We start from the raw sequence: 17,026 nt of genomic DNA on the forward strand, positions 1-17,026 counted from the left end.
GCGACACATTGTCCCAGGAAACTGGGACAATGTGCTCAAATTGGCAATGGCAATGACGTTATTTTTTTAAAAATGTATCTGAGTTGACTTGTGAAGAGTAGGCTATTATAACATTAGATTGACACCTTTGTGTATAATGAGGTCAGCATATTTCGAGGGTTCATCTATGAGGGAGGCATGGTGATGCGTGACGTGGGCAGGCGTAGTTATTAATATGGCCCGGTTCCTACTTTGTTGGCAGTCTGAACGGACGGTGCGCCGAGATGGTGCATCAATGCACAAGCAAAGGCGATTGGCACAATTTGTTAACCGAAGAAAAAACGCACAAACTTCAAGGATTGCTGCTAATTGGGATTTATGATGTGTTCAATTGTTGAGTGGACGATTTAATTGCTGGTGATACTGCGTGAGCAAGACTAATGAAACTGCTGAAAACGTCTCAAGTACGTGAAGACTTCTACATTAATTACATTGACTAAAATTTCAATTTTGCCAGTTTTTTTTATCCTGCAGAGAAATGCAATCTTTCGGTTGTCCTTTATGGAGATGGAGTGCGCGCACATATTTGCTGTTACCTTTAACTGAAGTTATTGATATATCGCTACACTCGGAATTTTTTTGCGCAGTTCAAACTCGTGCGTAATTTCATTGTATACGCTGCAACATCTCACAACAACATTGCTTAAAGAGCTAAACTGGCGACATTTAAATAACCTCTTACTAACGACGCGTACCTTTAAGGATTTTAGTTTTTTTTAGTTTTTGTTTAAGCTACTTTATAAAACCTTTGTGAACTCTTGGATTCGTCAAATCTTCAACATCCTGTTTTTAATGCCTTTTTCAGTATTATCAAGACGTGATTCTTTCCAAATGCTGCAACGGGAGAACAAGGTTTAATCGTATAAGTCAAAACAGAAAATGTCAATGCTTTTCCAGCCCATCATCTTCCTTATCTTTCCTATGTCTGGTCACCAAGAATTCCTTAAGGGATTAAGCTAACAACACCCCAAAAAAGATATTTCCCAAGCCTCCTCTCTCTGTGACTAATCTGAAATCCTCCCTCCTTCTGGTACCGACATGGCTGCCGCTCCTGATGTGGCCTGCCTATCAGAGATGGGTGGAATCACGGGTCAAAACCTCAGCCTGTCCTATGGTCCTGAACCCTGTAACCAGAGTGCTCTCCGAACCCAGCCTTATTCCCCAGAAGCCACAGCAGCGTTCGCCATAGCCATCACTCTCATGATGATCTTCACCATTGTGGGAAACATTCTGGTCATCATCGCCGTTCTGACCTCCCGCTCGCTCCGAGGCCCGCAGAACCTCTTCCTCGTGTCTCTGGCGGCGGCGGACATTCTCGTGGCCACCCTCATCATCCCGTTCTCCTTGGCCAACGAGCTGCAAGGCTACTGGGCCTTCCGCTCGCTGTGGTGCGAGATCTACCTCGCGTTGGACGTCCTCTTTTGCACCTCCTCCATTGTCCACCTGTGTGCCATTTCGCTGGACCGCTACCTGTCCATCTCTCAGCCCATGTCTTACACGGCGAGACGCACCCCCAAGCGCATCAAGGCGGCCATCGTCGTGGTGTGGCTGATCTCGGCGGTCATCTCCTTCCCCCCTCTCCTCTCCCTGGACAAGAGCGAAGGAGGGGTGGAGGTGTGCGAACTGAACAGCGAGCGCTGGTACATCCTCTACTCCACCATTGGCTCTTTCTTTGCTCCGTGTTTGATTATGATCCTGGTGTACGTGAGGATCTATCAGATCGCGAAGCAGCACACTCGCTGTCCCCCTGGGGAGAGACGCAAGGAGACCGCCCAGGGTGCCGACGTCGCGGCTTTGGACCAACGGCAGAAATCCTCCAGCCCGTCGCGAGGCGGCCCTCCAAAGAGTCCTCACGTCTCTCCTCCCTCCCCCTCTCCCCCTCGGGCCCGGGCAGAGACGCCCGGCAACGATCTCCGGCCGCCCGAGGGACAGCCTCCGGCCTCATCGCAGGTCCCCGCTGCCGTGGGTCCACCGGCCTCCCCTCCCACCTTCCCTTCCCTTCAAGGAAACCCACCTCCAGCTGTCCCCGACCCCCAGGAAGCCTGCAGACAGCCTCACCAAGCTGCGGAGACACACACGGGATCTCTCCACGACGACAGTTCCTCCTTCGGCTCGGAGGTGGAGGCGGAGACGAGGGACCATGGAGGAGAAAACGGCCGAGGGCAGGGCGGGCCCGAGAAGATGAGGATGACCACACGAGGGCTGTTCCAAAGCAAAAAGTTCAAAGGTCAAGTTCAAAGCCTGGCCCAGAGGTACAAAAACACAGTGGCCACGCCCACCGGCACCAAGCTGGCCTCTGACGGGCTGCCCAAGCCCGAGGGCACGCCCATGTCACGGCGCAAGGCCATGGTAAACCGAGAGAAGCGTTTCACCTTTGTGTTGGCGGTGGTAATCGGGGTGTTCGTGGTCTGTTGGTTCCCCTTTTTCTTCTCCTACTCGCTGGTGGCTGTCTGCCCAGAGACCTGTTCCCTCCCCAAGCCACTCTTTACGTTTTTCTTCTGGATTGGCTACTGCAACTCCTGCCTAAACCCTGTGATATACACCATCTTCAACAAGGACTTCCGGAAAGCCTTCAAGAAGATCTTGTCGAGGAACACCAAGGGCACCTACTTCTAAAGTGAAGCTTGCGCAAGGACAGAATGCCTTTTAGGTAACGAGGACAAACAAATGGTGTACGCTCCTGCTTCTCTTTTGTTTGCTAAACGAACGCGGACGAATGCTTCAATGTACAGTATTAAGTAACTGGATTCTAGATTGTTTGTGGAAAGGATAATAATAATATCTTTATTAATCGGCATCAAGGTGTTCAAAAAATGTATGTCATTTAGAAACTACTTGTGAGTGTCAAGATCCAGAACTATCTTCAGTCTTTCCAGAACCTGTGTATTAGCCTGGAGCATTAGACAGTCACAATGCAAAGAAACAGTATCAAATCAAATTTCATTTGAATTGCCTTTTTTGCAAGCTGCATCACACAGGGATTGGCATACACCCACAGAACTGCACCTAAACCAACCAAAAACCCTCCAAAAAGACAGGGACAAACTCCCATGGAAGCTCAGAGAGAAAAATGGCAGAAACGTACAGTAGGACATATGTTCCGTGAGTTCTTAATGTTCTGGGAGTTCTCCAGTGGAGCAGGCTGCTCTGTGAGTCATGCAAGGACAGAGATGAAAAGAACTTGACCAACCAAGACGATTCCCCTTGAATTTCAAGGTTAGGAGAGATCTGGGTATTAAACAGGGTATGATCTCCTCTTGATGTGAAATATACGTGGTATCTAGCTGAAGGTTTAAACAGCAATCAGAGTTGTAAGGATTACAGGGTTTGCTAAAGATAAAAATACTAATGTGGATGTTTCTCTGCCTACACTACTATCTCTCTCTGTATCTCTCTCTCTCTGTGTATCTCTCTCTCTCTCTCTCTCTCTCTCTCTCTCTGTATCTCTCTGTCTCTGTATCTCTCTGTCTCTGTCTCTCTCTCTCTCTCTCTCTCTGTATCTCTCTCTCTCTGTATCTCTCTGTCTCTGTATCTCTCTCTCTCTCTGTATCTCTCTGTCTCTGTATCTCTCTCTCTCTCTGTATCTCTCTCTCTCTCTGTATCTCTCTGTCTCTGTCTCTCTCTCTCTCTCTCTCTCTCTCTCTCTGTATCTCTCTCTCTCTGTATCTCTCTGTCTCTATATCTCTCTCTCTCTCTGTATCTCTCTCTGTATCTCTCTCTCTCTGTATCTCTCTCTGTATCTGTCTCTCTCTCTCACTCTCTCTCTCTCTGTATCTCTCTCTCTCTGTATCTCTCTGTCTCTATATCTCTCTCTCTCTCTGTATCTCTCTCTGTATCTCTCTCTCTCTGTATCTCTCTCTGTATCTGTCTCTCTCTCTGTATCTGTCTCTCTCTCTCTCTGTATCTCTCTCTGTATCTCTCTCTCTCTGTATCTCTCTCTGTATCTGTCTCTCTCTCTCTCTCTCTGTATCTCTCTCTGTATCTGTCTCTCTCTCTCTCTCTGTATCTCTCTCTGTATCTCTCTCTCTCTGTATCTCTCTCTGTATCTCTCTCTGTATCTCTCTCTCTCTGTATCTCTCTCTGTATCTGTCTCTCTCTCTCACTCTCTCTCTCTCACTAGCCTTGGGTACTGGATGTGTGTAGTGGTGGATAAAAGCTTCTCATCTCGTAACTCCCCATGGATATAACATCAGAGGGCAGGATAGGGAATAGATCCTGGAGTGAGATCCAGGAATGTTAGACCTCTCGCTGGGAGCTGCCCATCACAGTCAGAGTTTCAGGCCACCGACGTAAACTATAGCAGGAAAACCAGAAACATGGAAAACTTCCGGAAAAGATGGGGAAAAAAGACCAACGTGAATCTGCTGCAGTACCACTGCTGGGAGTCAAGTCAGTGCTATGTCTGCTCACTCTTGTCTGCTCTCCTCCTCGTATTCCTGCTCTCTCTTTTCATCGTCTCTCCTAGACTCTATTGTTTCGGAGAGACAATTTCCTAGGTGACGGTTGCTCGCCCAGAAGGTACCAGGTTGTAAACTGACTCAGCACTGGAAATTGAGTTTGAATTCAGTTTTGCCTGCTGTCTGTATCTCAGTCCTGTGTTAGGCTGCTTCACAACTGAAAAAACAAGGTCTAAATCCACAACGTGACTCTGAACTTCCTTTGACAAATTATATGTGTGTGTGTGTGCGCGTGCATGTTAATCCGGAGGGCATGCTTTTGAATGTCCATGACTAAATTATTTCTTAACCATAAACTATGTGCAGGACTGACTGAAATGGTGGGCAAGTATGTAAATAGTTGCAATGTGATATGTAACAAGCCTATGTTTTTTTTAGGTGTTCATGGGCTACACTGTTGAATGAGGAATCAATTGGGAGCTTGTCTTGAGTCGCCCACGACGAGATTATTTCCGTTTTTGTGATTGAAAAGGCCATGGTTTATTAACCTTTGTTTTAACTGCTGTCGTTCTTACAGAGATGAGCTGTTGTGATGTTGCGTCTCAGTTCTGCACTGTATGGTTGTACAAATAAAGGGTTTCATAAATGATCTTGTGTAACTGAACATTCACATTGGGTGATTTAGAGGGGGGGGGGGTACAGTGAGAGGGGATTCCATTATAGCTCTGCTTATTCCAACCTAATGCTTTCATAGGAACGATTCCCTATTAATCCATTTACAAGGAAGAGTAGTTGTTTTGATGACAAATTCGACCTCCTGGGATGCGTGGCTGGGCTGGCTAGGAGCAGTCAGCCACAGTGCGGCACTCCACAGAGTAAGTGTTCACTCTGGGGGGCGGGAAATAAATTAATGGTAGAACATGGTTCATATCCTTTTTTTTCTTTTTCATAAGATAGACATTGTAATGAGTATTTGCGAAAGAGAATGCCATTGGGTTCAGTGTGTACTCAGGCAGTGTTAGTGTTCACTCGGCTCGACACCTACACCTTCTTCTTCATTCTCTTGTTTGCAGTTCTCCTCATACTGCAGAGAGGATCAAGGAGTGCTGTCTTCTAGATAAGCCCAGATGAGCAGACACTACAGTTTCAGGGCTTCGCCTTGTCTGTCGTACTACATACCGCCTCAGTGAACGCCAACAGCAGAGTGCCTCTCCACATCGTATCGAATATGTGTGTGTGTGTGTGTGTGTGTGTGCGCGCGCGAGATGGATTTGCTCTCCTCGGCGATGCACTCTCAATGTGAACGTGGAGAAGAGCTCTCTTTCCATGTGTGGGCTCTTCAGGGCCTCGAGCAGATCCACAAGGGCCTGAGAAACGAAACTCGCTGTGACCCAAGTGTCCAACCCAGGGAACAGATACTTGGATTATGTAATGGACATGGCAAGTGTTTGCTGTCTAAACACGCTGTGTCAGAACGCAGCTGACCGATAGATAACCATGTCCTGTTTAGAATACACTTCATTAGTAAGCCTGTACTGAGGTCTTTAAAGAAAGTGATAGGGAACACTGAAGCAGTCCAGAAGTACGGACAGTATGTCTGGTTCCCATAACCTCTGATGTTCCCTGATGCCATCAGGATGGCTTGAGTAGAAGCACTGAGCACTGGGACGTAAGAATGCAATTTCGAGCTACTCCGAAAGTCCAGCAGCTCTCAGCCTCTCAGTGAAGTGCGCGGCACGGCATGTGTGCAAACGCGTGAGAAGGAGCGAAGAACTGTTTGCGTACACAATCCCATGATTTAATCAAAGTCAAGAATACCACTCTCGCTGGAGACTGAGCCCTGAATAATTCAGATAGATCGCATTTTTATGATGTCAAGTCATCGACGTGGCAGCTAGCGTTCTCTGGGGCTCTTTAAAGTCGGATCAACTTGAAACACTTGACCCAGTAAATGAACAATCTTTTTGTGGCGCGGAAGGTTTTTAACGTTTGGTTCCGTAACCGAGGGATAGCTCTTCGCGGAGTGTCTGCGTATGGAGGTGTGTGTGTGTGTTTGCTTGTTTTATTTAAGAAGGCACTGGTACGGACAGGGATATGGGGCCTCTCAGAGCAGAGCCACGGGGAGAGACAGGTTCCGCCGCAGCACAGAACAACTCTGGCAAACGGACAGGCCACAGCTTTATCTCCTTCCACTATTAGCATATTGGGACAGCAGAATTACCACCTTATGTTCTTGTTCTGCAGCTGTAATAAAGGAGATGCAAAGGCCAGACCCACCCACGCACACACACACAACCTTTCCAAGCGTAGAGGCTGTGGATGTTACTGGGAGTAGAGGGAAACCCTGTGTTGGTGGTGTGTGTGTGTCCTTTTCTGTCTCCAGTCCCTTTTGTTCGCCCTTGAAGGTATTCCAGGGCAGAGGGAGAGAGGTGGTTGATTGTTTGTTCTAATCCTTTTTACTCTGATTAAAACAAATAACCTTGTTATCCTGTTAGCGAGGGGAAGGGCTGCTTGAGGGGGGGCCACTGTGACACAACTAAATGTCAGACCCCATCACCGTGGAAACTAATGGGGAGTGAGTGAGCTGGGAGCAAGGGATTGCCTTTTAAGCGTAGACTGGGGAAATATACCCGCCCGCCCACATACACACACACACACACGCACACACACACACACACACACACACACTCACGTATACACACCCAAATACGCATTTGCATGAAAAACACGCTCACACTGGGTTCCAAAAGCAGACATGCGACTGGTAGAACATACCCGGAGAACCCACCCATAGAAGAGTAATGTGAAATGCCGTGTCACTGTAATCAAATCATTTCCCGGATCAAAGCATTGGCAAGAACCAGCGCGTCATTCCCATAATAAAGGTGAGCTCCACTGTGATCAGTCTCACCCCTGTCTTCCCCTCACTCCTCCCCCTCCACTCCCCTCCCCTCCCCCCACCCAATCCCCCAATTTGGTGCCAGCAAAATCCAAGCAGAGAGGAAGTAGCTCAGAGTAGCCTACGGGCCCACAAGGACTGGTATCACATGCATATTTACGGCCCTGTGAAAGCTGGGGCGGTTGCAAGTTGGGGTGTGGGGGCCCGGGGGACTTGAACAAAGATCTGTCACGAGGCCGGGGCCTTCACAAGGCCAGGCTGTCACGACTCCGACACTTTGTGGGTTTTCTCTCGCAGCCGAGGCAGCAGTTATCTGGAGTCAGTCAAGCACTGCTGTGTTCTCTGCTGAGATCCGGGCGAATTTATGGATGCTGCAGTTTTGTCTTTCGCGATGTTTGATTGGCTTTCTCCCCGGTCCTGACAGGACTGCATGGATAGAGACACCTGTCTCTGTCTTGTTTTCTCCTGCTTTACAGACCCATGTATCCTAACCGCTAATATGACCGAATCAGGGATGAACGTTCCAGGGGCAAGATAAAGATCCAAAGAATGTTCTAAATGGGGCCAGTTACGGCCCTCAATGGCTTTATTCAGTTCTCTACACTCATACCCTTTTTTCGACTCTAAATGAAAAAGAGGCAAGACTGATTGGTTACAGTAGATGCGGCTTTTCGAGTCGGGGCGTGTGCATTTTTCGATGCGCGTGCGCCCCTGTAGGTGTGCGTGTGGCCTTGTGTATGTGGGTGTGTGTGTGTGTGTGTGTGGGGGGGGGGTATTTGTATGCCAGCGTGTATTCTGTAGTCTGAGCCGATGGGTCTGTAGAGTGATCACTATCTACTGAGACCGATGAATCCCATCGGCTCATACACGAAAACACCTTTTACTTTCAGCCTTTTTTTGCTCCAAATTTTGAAAGGGCGCTGCGGATTTCACAATGTGCACAGTTGCGTTTGAAGTTATCGAAGTCCCCTTAATGTCTGACTCTGTGTGATGATGCGACATTGATAAACAGTCAGGTCTTCAAAGCACCATCCTACAAGATGATGTATGTCACAGTGCCACTGGGAATGAACACGGGACTGTCTTCGTGAAGAACAGAAACTGGGCATCTGTAATGCTGAACATTTCCGCAACAGAACAAAAAAACTAACAAACGTGATTGAATCATCCATGGTATCCGGTAGATTTGAAAGATTGCTTCTAAATTGTATTCTAATGTCCTCCTAGATTGAATAAAACATATACATGGATTCTCCGGCCTGTTCCCTAATTCAATATGATGTAGGGCTGATAACTGTTTTATGTCTGTAGAAACACACCAGGATTTTAACCGAGTCATCTGTATCGTAAAATCCCATGAAAGCAAAGCTTGACCCCCAATGACATAGTGGGATTCCTCTGATGTCAAAAGGCTCATGTCTGAACAAGATGATGATGTCATTCGGAGAGGACGAGTAACACACGCAAAACATGCGTACATAGGTGCATGTACACACACGCATACACACACCCCATACGCCACACACACACACACACACATACACCAGGGCCGTAATCATGATATATATTTGGGGGGACACATCCCATTTTATAACTACTAGTATTACTGATACCGGTGCTAGCAGATTTCGTCCCCCCCAATGTTGACTCCTTGGCATACACACACCCCATACACCACACACACACACACACACACACACACACACACACAAATGCAGGAGATGCTGACAAACTTCCAGGAATGTTGCTTTGGGGCTCTGGGGGATGGAAGGGACAGCAGTGGATACATCATCATGATTACAGTCATTAATTTCCGATTACGATGAAGACGATCCATTCTATCAATTCGAAGCCTCGCAAGAACAACAACATATCGAGAACGAGACTCTGAGGGCGTCCAGGCTCGGGGGCGAGGCATCATTAAGAGTTCAGGCGGAGAGCCGCTCAACGCTGTCTTAAGAAGAATGTGCATTAGGCAAATGCCGGTCTTCACGCGAGCCTCTTCCAGCTCTGTGAGAAGCAGCCGACGGATAAAATAAAAAAGGTAATTATGTCTCACTTTTCTATAAAAGAAAGTAGAAGACAGGAAGAAAAGGACGAGGTGAAACGCGGGGGAGTCAGAGGAGTTGAGTGAGCTGCAGAAGGGAGGGGGGCGTGTAGTGTGTGGGGGGGGGTGGGGGGGGGGGTTTAAAGCCAGAAGAGAAGAATGGCCAATGGACGAGACAACACAATAGAGCCTTCAAGTCCTCAAAGCTCCTTCTTATTCCATTATCGCGCCGCCGAATCGAGCCGCGCTGTAGATGGACACGGGAGGCTATTTCGAGTTTGGAACATGCATTCGATTACGTTCAGATGCATTCCCTTGTACGGGGCGGGCCGTGCCTCTTTGCCTTACTGACACTTTTCATTGCGCATACCAAATGAAACAGCTTTTAGGATTTTGTTGTCACTCACATTTCCTCCTTGAAACTATTCTGTGAAGAACACTGAGTGCTTTCTACAGTTAATCGCTCAGTCAAGCAGAGAGAGAACATCTCACACTTAGAACAATTATACGCCACCTGTGTATTTATGCAGAGCAAAGTGATTCTGGTTTCAACGAAGGCACGTTCAACCAAACCAATTACAAAGCAAACATCAGACTGTCTGCCACTAATAGCTTCTAGGGCTTTCCGCCTTAATACGATGTGCTGGTGCTCCGTTATTATGCTTGACGTGTGCATGATGATTAGTATCTCCAAGCCCCCAATCCCATCGGATAAATTAGGAACCTTATTAGAACCATTACTGCATCTCTATCACACAGAGACACCCAGAGGAGTCTTCCACGGTGCAGCTAGTTCCCCCCTGTTCAAGTATATGGATGTTGCCCTCATCCAAACAAGCCAGATCATTCATCTGAGCCAAACCAGACAAACAGCATCCTCTGACACCCCCTGACAGTCCCAGTAAACCACGGCTGTTTATGACTCAGCCACTGTGAGATCTTCAGGGGTAGACATTTAAAGGCGTCACCTCTATCAACAACAGTGACATGGAACTCAGTGTGGAACTGACGGGGAATTGATGTTTGGCAGGGGATGAAACCGAACCTGGCGGGCGTTGTGAGAAGGAAGGATGGAGGGGCTGGAGCTCTTGGGCGAGCGCGACGGAGGCTGGGGGGGGCAGCTCCAAGGCAGACTCACTGCTCAGCAGCCGTGGTATTGGATTTATACACACCATTTACCACCGTGTCCTGAGAAACGTAGCAAACGCACCCGCACGCGCGCCCGCGTGCACACTCAAACCATTTGTCGTTTCCCTGCGTTGGACTCGGGCCAGTGTAGGATCGAAACCTGAGCTTGGGCTGGGAAACACTAGAACACACACTAGTCACCCCTCTTGCCTTTTCGGTGTTTTTCTGTTTGTTTTCCCCGAGGACCGCTAGCGTGTTGAGGTGGATGTTTTCTTTTATCATGCTAATTTTTACAGGACCTATTGGAGAGCACTTATAATAATGAGTTGCATTTCCATGTAAGTGGTTTGAACCAAGTGTTCTCATCTGAGTGACTGTGTCTGTGGGCTGTGTGATTCCTCCTTGTGTGCATGTAGGTATGAAGAGCCCTACTGCCTTTGTATGTGCTATGTGTATCGTGTGTGTAAGTGATTGCTCACCATCTTTACGTTTGTGTGTGTGTGTGTGTGTGTGTGTGTGTGTGTGTGTGTGTGTGTGGGTGCGTTAGACCTGGTGCTTTGCGAGCAGAGAGTTTGCAGGGTGCCAGATTATTATTGCATTATTCATCTACCCTGCCTGTGCACTCCACTGAACAATGTCTCTCTCTCACTCACACACTCACACAAATAGCACAAAGCAGGCTGACTTCCCAGAATGTGTGTTGTCACGCTGATTAAAACCACCTGCCCGGTCCCGAACTGGAAGCATCTCCAACCGTGTCGTCGTGCAACCACCTCTGCTTCCCGACCCCCTCGTGCCACTGACAAGCTTCAAGGGGAACAAGCACGTCACATGCATATGCGATGGACCACCCGAACTATATCTTTGTCTCGCTCTCTCATTATCTCTCTCTCTCTCTCTCTCTCTCTCTCTCTCTCTCTCTCTCTCTCCCTCTCTCTCTCTCTCTCTCTAGCTCTCGCGCACTATTTCTCGTATTGTCGTAACTTTTTTTTGGAGCTCCAAATTGATCTGTTCAGTCTTTCCTTCTCTTATAATTCACTGTTTGTCCTTGTGCCTCCCCCAACCCTGAGGGCTGGATGAAAAATGGACGAGTTTCCAGTCCCCTTTCCTTCCCTCACCCCTCGCCCTCCCTCGATCCCTCCCTCTAAGATCTCCACCTCTCTCTCCCATCTCAGACCAAGGGCTCATTGTTGCCATGTTCGCTTCACCTCGGCACACTGAGCCTTTCCTCCATCCCTCCCTCCTCCATTCTTCCATTCCTCTTTCCCTAACTCAGCGATTAGTACCTCTGTTCAACATCTTTCATGTTCTTTGTTCTGTTCCCAGAATATCGACTTTGAACTTCTCCAGGCCCAAAATAGACCAATCACGAGCAACGGTAACATCTAAAGACACGCATGCATACACACACACACACACACACACACATGTCCACATCAGCACAGACACACACACACACACACACAGGTGTGCACCAGAACACACGGGTACATACTCAAACAGGCACGTACACCTTCTTAGCCTAGCATTCCCGTGTCACTTAAACCGCAGAACTAAAGTGGAATGTGTATTATTTCCTAGTGGGGAGTGGAACAGGGGAGGGTGTGGGAGGCTCTTGTGCTGTCCCCTGTGCTCCCCCCCAGCATGTTCCCTCTCCGTCCTGGGACCGTCACGGCTTCACACGTTTACCATGTGAATGGAGATTCAACCCAAGGCTACAGACCCTGTTTCTGAGAGGATCCGTCGGTATTGGCCATCGCATTGGCAATGTCCCAGGTTCCAATTCCATTCGGACCCCAGGACAGAGACTACATGCAGTGTATGGCACCACCCAAATAATAAACAGATGGACGACTGTACAGAGACAAAAAGTAAAGGTAACCCTTTCTCTTTGATGAATACCCCCCCAGGCTCACACTGCGACGGGCTCAGTGTCTTTTGTATCGAGTCCGAATCACCCAGGATCCCAGTGGTGATCAGCTATGTGCATATAAAAGATCTATAGCTGTGTGTACGTGGGAGATCACGGGAGAGGAAGGTACGCGTGCAAAAAAAAGGAATCCTCACGGGAATGCTGCGTCGTACATATATTACGGCGTTCCCTGGCCCTGCCGCACGCGGAACCTAACCTACTGGATTTCTGCTTGTTCAGCGATCGGTTTCATCGACTCTCTCACTCAAGCCGCTCTCCATTTCCTCTGAACTTTACGGCGTGGAGGCTGACTCGTTTCGTGGGCGGACTCTGTTGAGCTCAAGGGCTTTTTTTTCCCCCACTCTCTATAGCGTGTTTAGACATTCCCTATATAGACCCCCTCCCCCCAGCAAACCACATTTGTGGCAGAACATAAAGAATATAAATAGAGCCATTTAAGTGCGGCATTGCAGTTCCGGGTCTGTGTTGTGCACCAATGTTCATTTCTAATAAGAGGCGGACGACTCAACCTCCCCTATCAGTGGTGGAGGAGCGTTTTCACCGAAAGACTTAAAGACACTTGAGTTTGGGTCCCTTAAAACAACCCAGTGTCGGCAAACCAAACAAATCCACGGCATCAACTGCTGCCCTTCCTTGCTCAGCTCAGCACTCCATCTCCTCTGAGAGTCTCCTAAGGTCTGGTCTGTATCTGATCGTGGAGCTCAGAATCCGAATCAGAAAGGGTTTTAATCGCCGTGAAACTTTGCTCACAGACAAGGAATCGACTTTGGGCAGGAAGGTGCATACATTCAACATATAGGAGTAGATCTTAAATAAGCGGCGGAAGCCCTTCACAATGCAGCGGTCGGTGCGCCAAGTCAGCGTGACCGTCTCCCGCCTGATTGGCCGAGATGAGCCGAGCGAGAGCAAGGACTCAGAGGCCGTGCACACTGAGTTTATCTGCCTAACCTCTTCCTCCGTGGTCGGTGCTCCGAGGGACCCATCTGAGAATAACTCCTTCGGTGACTCACTGTATCTTCATCACCTCAACCAGATTACTGGGGCCCCCATCTCCCCCATCACAGCTCAAAGAGATATTTGGAAAGACTGGGGGGGGGGGGAAATGAGCCACCCGCCAAACCATGAAGCCTACTCTGAGCCGAGAGCTGTTTTAGAGAGCAATATCCCTCTTGTGTGTGTGTGTGTGTCTGTGTGTGTGTGAGAGTGTGCGTGCATGGGTGCGCGCGTTCCTGTTTATGTGAGAGAGCGGGAGAAAGGGGAGAGATATTCGCTCATCATGAAAAATGAGCAGAAATATCCATTTGGTAGCGCTTTGCTGACCCAGCGGAGTCACAAAGCGGAGGAAATCACGGAGCCACAGTTTCAATCTCTCTTTATCTCTCTTTCCCACTCTGTCTCTCGGTCTCCCTCCCTCCCTCCCCGCCGCAATCTCTCTCTCCCAACTCTCCGTCCCCCCGTCCCCCCGCTCTCCTCCTCCTCCATCTTTATTGGGTAATCAGATCACATTACCTTTTCCGACGCCGTCTCACTCCTCATCCCCTCTATGTCACCGCCCTCCCTCCTTCTTCTTCTCTCCTCAGGAGTGGATCAGTCACCGGGGCCCGTCCTGCTGCAGTGGAAGGGGTGGTGGTGAGTGGTATGACATCACAGTGGTATGACATCACAGTGGTATGACATCACATGACATCACTGGTCTGTCCGTTAAAATGCATGGCGCCGCGCTGCAGGGTTAGTTTGTTTTCCATGTTGACCCTGTGGTCCCAAAGCCCTTTTAGGGCATGAGGCCCAAGTCCTGGCAGCTATAATGTCATTCAGTGCATGGCAGTGTTGTTCAAGGTGCCTTGGGAGATACACGGACAAGAACTTGGGATTGCACGTATCATTTCGATTCTGGTTGCCTCCGAGCTGAGCAACGAATGTGACCGGCAGTGGGGTTTGTTCTCCCTGTGATTTCTGTCGGAATGGAGCAGCGAGCTCTGTGATGACTTGTCCTCGGAGCCAATCAGGCTTGATTTTACACCTTTCATCATTCAATCAAGAGCATCGTATTTACAACCCGGAGGGTGAAATCACAGATTCCCACTCCTGTATGTGTGTGTATATGTGTATGTGTATGTGTCTGTGTGTGTGTGTGTGTGTGTGTGTATGTGTATGTGTATGTGTATGTGTCTGTGTCTGTCTGTGTGTGTGTGTGTGTGTGTGTGTGTGTGTCTGTGTCTGTGTGTGTGTGTGTGTGTTGGTGCATGTGTGTTCAGATCTGCTCATGTGCATCCATGCACAGATACGTGAGTGAGTGTGTGTGTGTGTGTGTGTGTGTGTTGATGGGGTGTTGAAAAGCAGGTGTTTGCAAAGCATTTGAGGGCTTTTTTCCATCTGGGCCGATGTGTGTTGAGTGTGTGTGTTTGAGTGTGTGTGTTTGAGTGTGTGTGAGAGTGTGCGCATGTGCGTGCATGAGAATGTAAGTGTGTGTAATGCCTGAATAAATCTGAGAAGTGGATTGGTTAAATGATACATAATAATGCAAAAGCATCCTGTATTCACAAACGAGGAGGCCCTAAATTGCTGTCAAGGAGATAAGAACCGACGTGAACCGTCACGGTGGAAAATGCACCAGGCACTGAGTAAATAACATTAACATTCCCTCTCAGACAGAAACACGTCCCCAAATAATCATCCAGAATCAATCAGGGACATAAACAAGCCCAGAACAGCTCTGACATGCCAGGACGTGTCCAGTAGACCAAAGCAGCCTGTTTAGGAATTCACACAGATTTTCTGAAACGTTGGTCTTCTCTCTCCCCCTCTCCTTCCCAAAATCACCTTCTGTGTACTTTTTCCATCCCTCCCAAACGGCCCCTGACCTGTCCTCGCCCTCCTCAGTTTTGCAGTAGCTGTTTTCTCTCTCTCTCTCTCTCTCTCTCTCTCTCTCTCTCTCTCTCTCTCTCTCTCTCTCTCTCTCCCTCCCTCTCTCTCTCTCTCTCTCTCTCTCTCTCTCTCTCAGTCCCTCGGAGGGCGGCTGGGCGGCTGGGAGATTCACCCCTGACCTCTTCCCTCTTCCTGTCTGATCCTGCTCAGCATCTGTCACACACACACTCACAGGCAAATGAGCACACACACACACGCTCCCACACACACGCCCCCCACACAGACACGCACACACGCACGCTCCGTGGTCAATGCTCGGACTCTGTGCGGCCTTCTGTAAACAGCTCCCAGGAAGTCGAACTAAACTCTCCAACCTCTGTGGCTGTAGAAATCATCTTTTTTTCCCTTCTGTTTGGATCTGTGACGTGCGGTGTTGTTGCTCTGAAACATCGGCCTGGATGTGTGTGTGTGTGTGTGAATTCTGGAAAACTCTAATTCCCTTGGCCATTCACTTTTGAGTAGACTAGAGGGAACACAGTAAATGGGATTAATATAGCATCCTGCCCAAAAATGCTGTTTCACAGTAAAAGGGTCCACTTTCTATGAAACACCTCTCCCAGTATTCTGTTCAACTGGGTCCTCTCACCACACCAGCGTGCCCCCAGCCTCCTCATCTCCCTCTTTATCATCCTCAATTGTTTTCCCCTTCAATTCTGTTTGTCTCTCTTTCCATTTCTCTCTCTCTCTCTCTCTCTCTCTCTCTCTCTCTCTCTCTCTCTCTCTCTCTCTCTCTCTCTCTCTCTCATCTCTCTCTCTCTCTCTCTCTCTCTCTCTCTCTCTGTCTCTCCCTCCCTCCCTCCCAATCTTCTTTACCATGTACAGTAACTGGCAGCCACGTGCGTTTGTGTGCCGCCGCGCCCGCCTTTTTGGGGGAGGGGGGGGATCTGATTGGACAGAGAGTCGTTGGTTTGAGCAGGAAGAGAGCACTCGTCTCCGCTTCCATCTCCGTCTTCCGTTTCCCGTTTCACCCCAAGAGGATCCGTCCGTTGTCCTCTGACTCCTCGGCCCTCCCCCGGTCCCTCGCGTTCCCCCCCTCTTTTCGTCCCCCCCCCCCCCTTATTTTTGGTTGCATTCTTGTTCGTGTCGTGGGCCGTCATCCCTGTATTATAAGACGGTAAAGAGAGGGAGGGATTTTTTTTTTGGGGGGGGGGGTTAACAGAACAGGGGGGCTGCCAGTTTGGCCCGAGGCCCTGTGAGGAAGATGAAGGAGGGAAGAGGAGGGCTTCAATCGATACCTGACAGAAGGGGCCGACCGAGGAGGGCGAGCGAGGAGACGCGCGAGCGGTTTTGACGCGCCCCTCTCTGTGAGGTGATGTAGAAGAGGAAGCCGCGATGAGTTGAGTGCTGCGTGTGCTGATGAGGCCTTGCTGTGACACAGCGATGATTGTGTGTGTGTGTGTGTGTGTGTGTGTGTGTGTTGGCAGGGATGACATCGTTTTCTTTTCTTTTCTTTTTTTACATGGACATGGATGCGTCAGACACACACAGACGCACGTGTTCGCATGTACGTATGTACACGGGCCCGCGCGCACACACACACACATAGCCGTGCACTTGCGCAAGCAGACACACACAGTGAACAAATGCCTCCCTTCCACTCAATCTCAAGGTTTCGCTCAGTCCATTCTTCATCCTCTTTTCTGGGGTGTTATTTCAAT

General features: G+C 49.0%; 1 protein-coding gene across 1 annotated transcript; it reads left to right on the plus strand.

Annotated features, from left to right (window-relative positions):
* The first annotated feature begins 246 nt into the window (after positions 1-246).
* On the plus strand, positions 247-5,067 carry LOC134038912 (alpha-2B adrenergic receptor). Its single transcript, XM_062484571.1, has 2 exons — positions 247-443; positions 845-5,067. Exon 2 carries the CDS (start codon positions 1,078-1,080, stop codon positions 2,653-2,655), a length of 1,578 nt encoding a protein of 525 aa, XP_062340555.1. The 5' UTR covers positions 247-443; positions 845-1,077; the 3' UTR covers positions 2,656-5,067.
* The last annotated feature ends 11,959 nt before the right edge of the window (positions 5,068-17,026 follow it).

The sequence above is a fragment of the Osmerus eperlanus genome, chromosome 18, assembly GCF_963692335.1.
Source record: "Osmerus eperlanus chromosome 18, fOsmEpe2.1, whole genome shotgun sequence".
NCBI lineage: Eukaryota > Metazoa > Chordata > Actinopteri > Osmeriformes > Osmeridae > Osmerus > Osmerus eperlanus.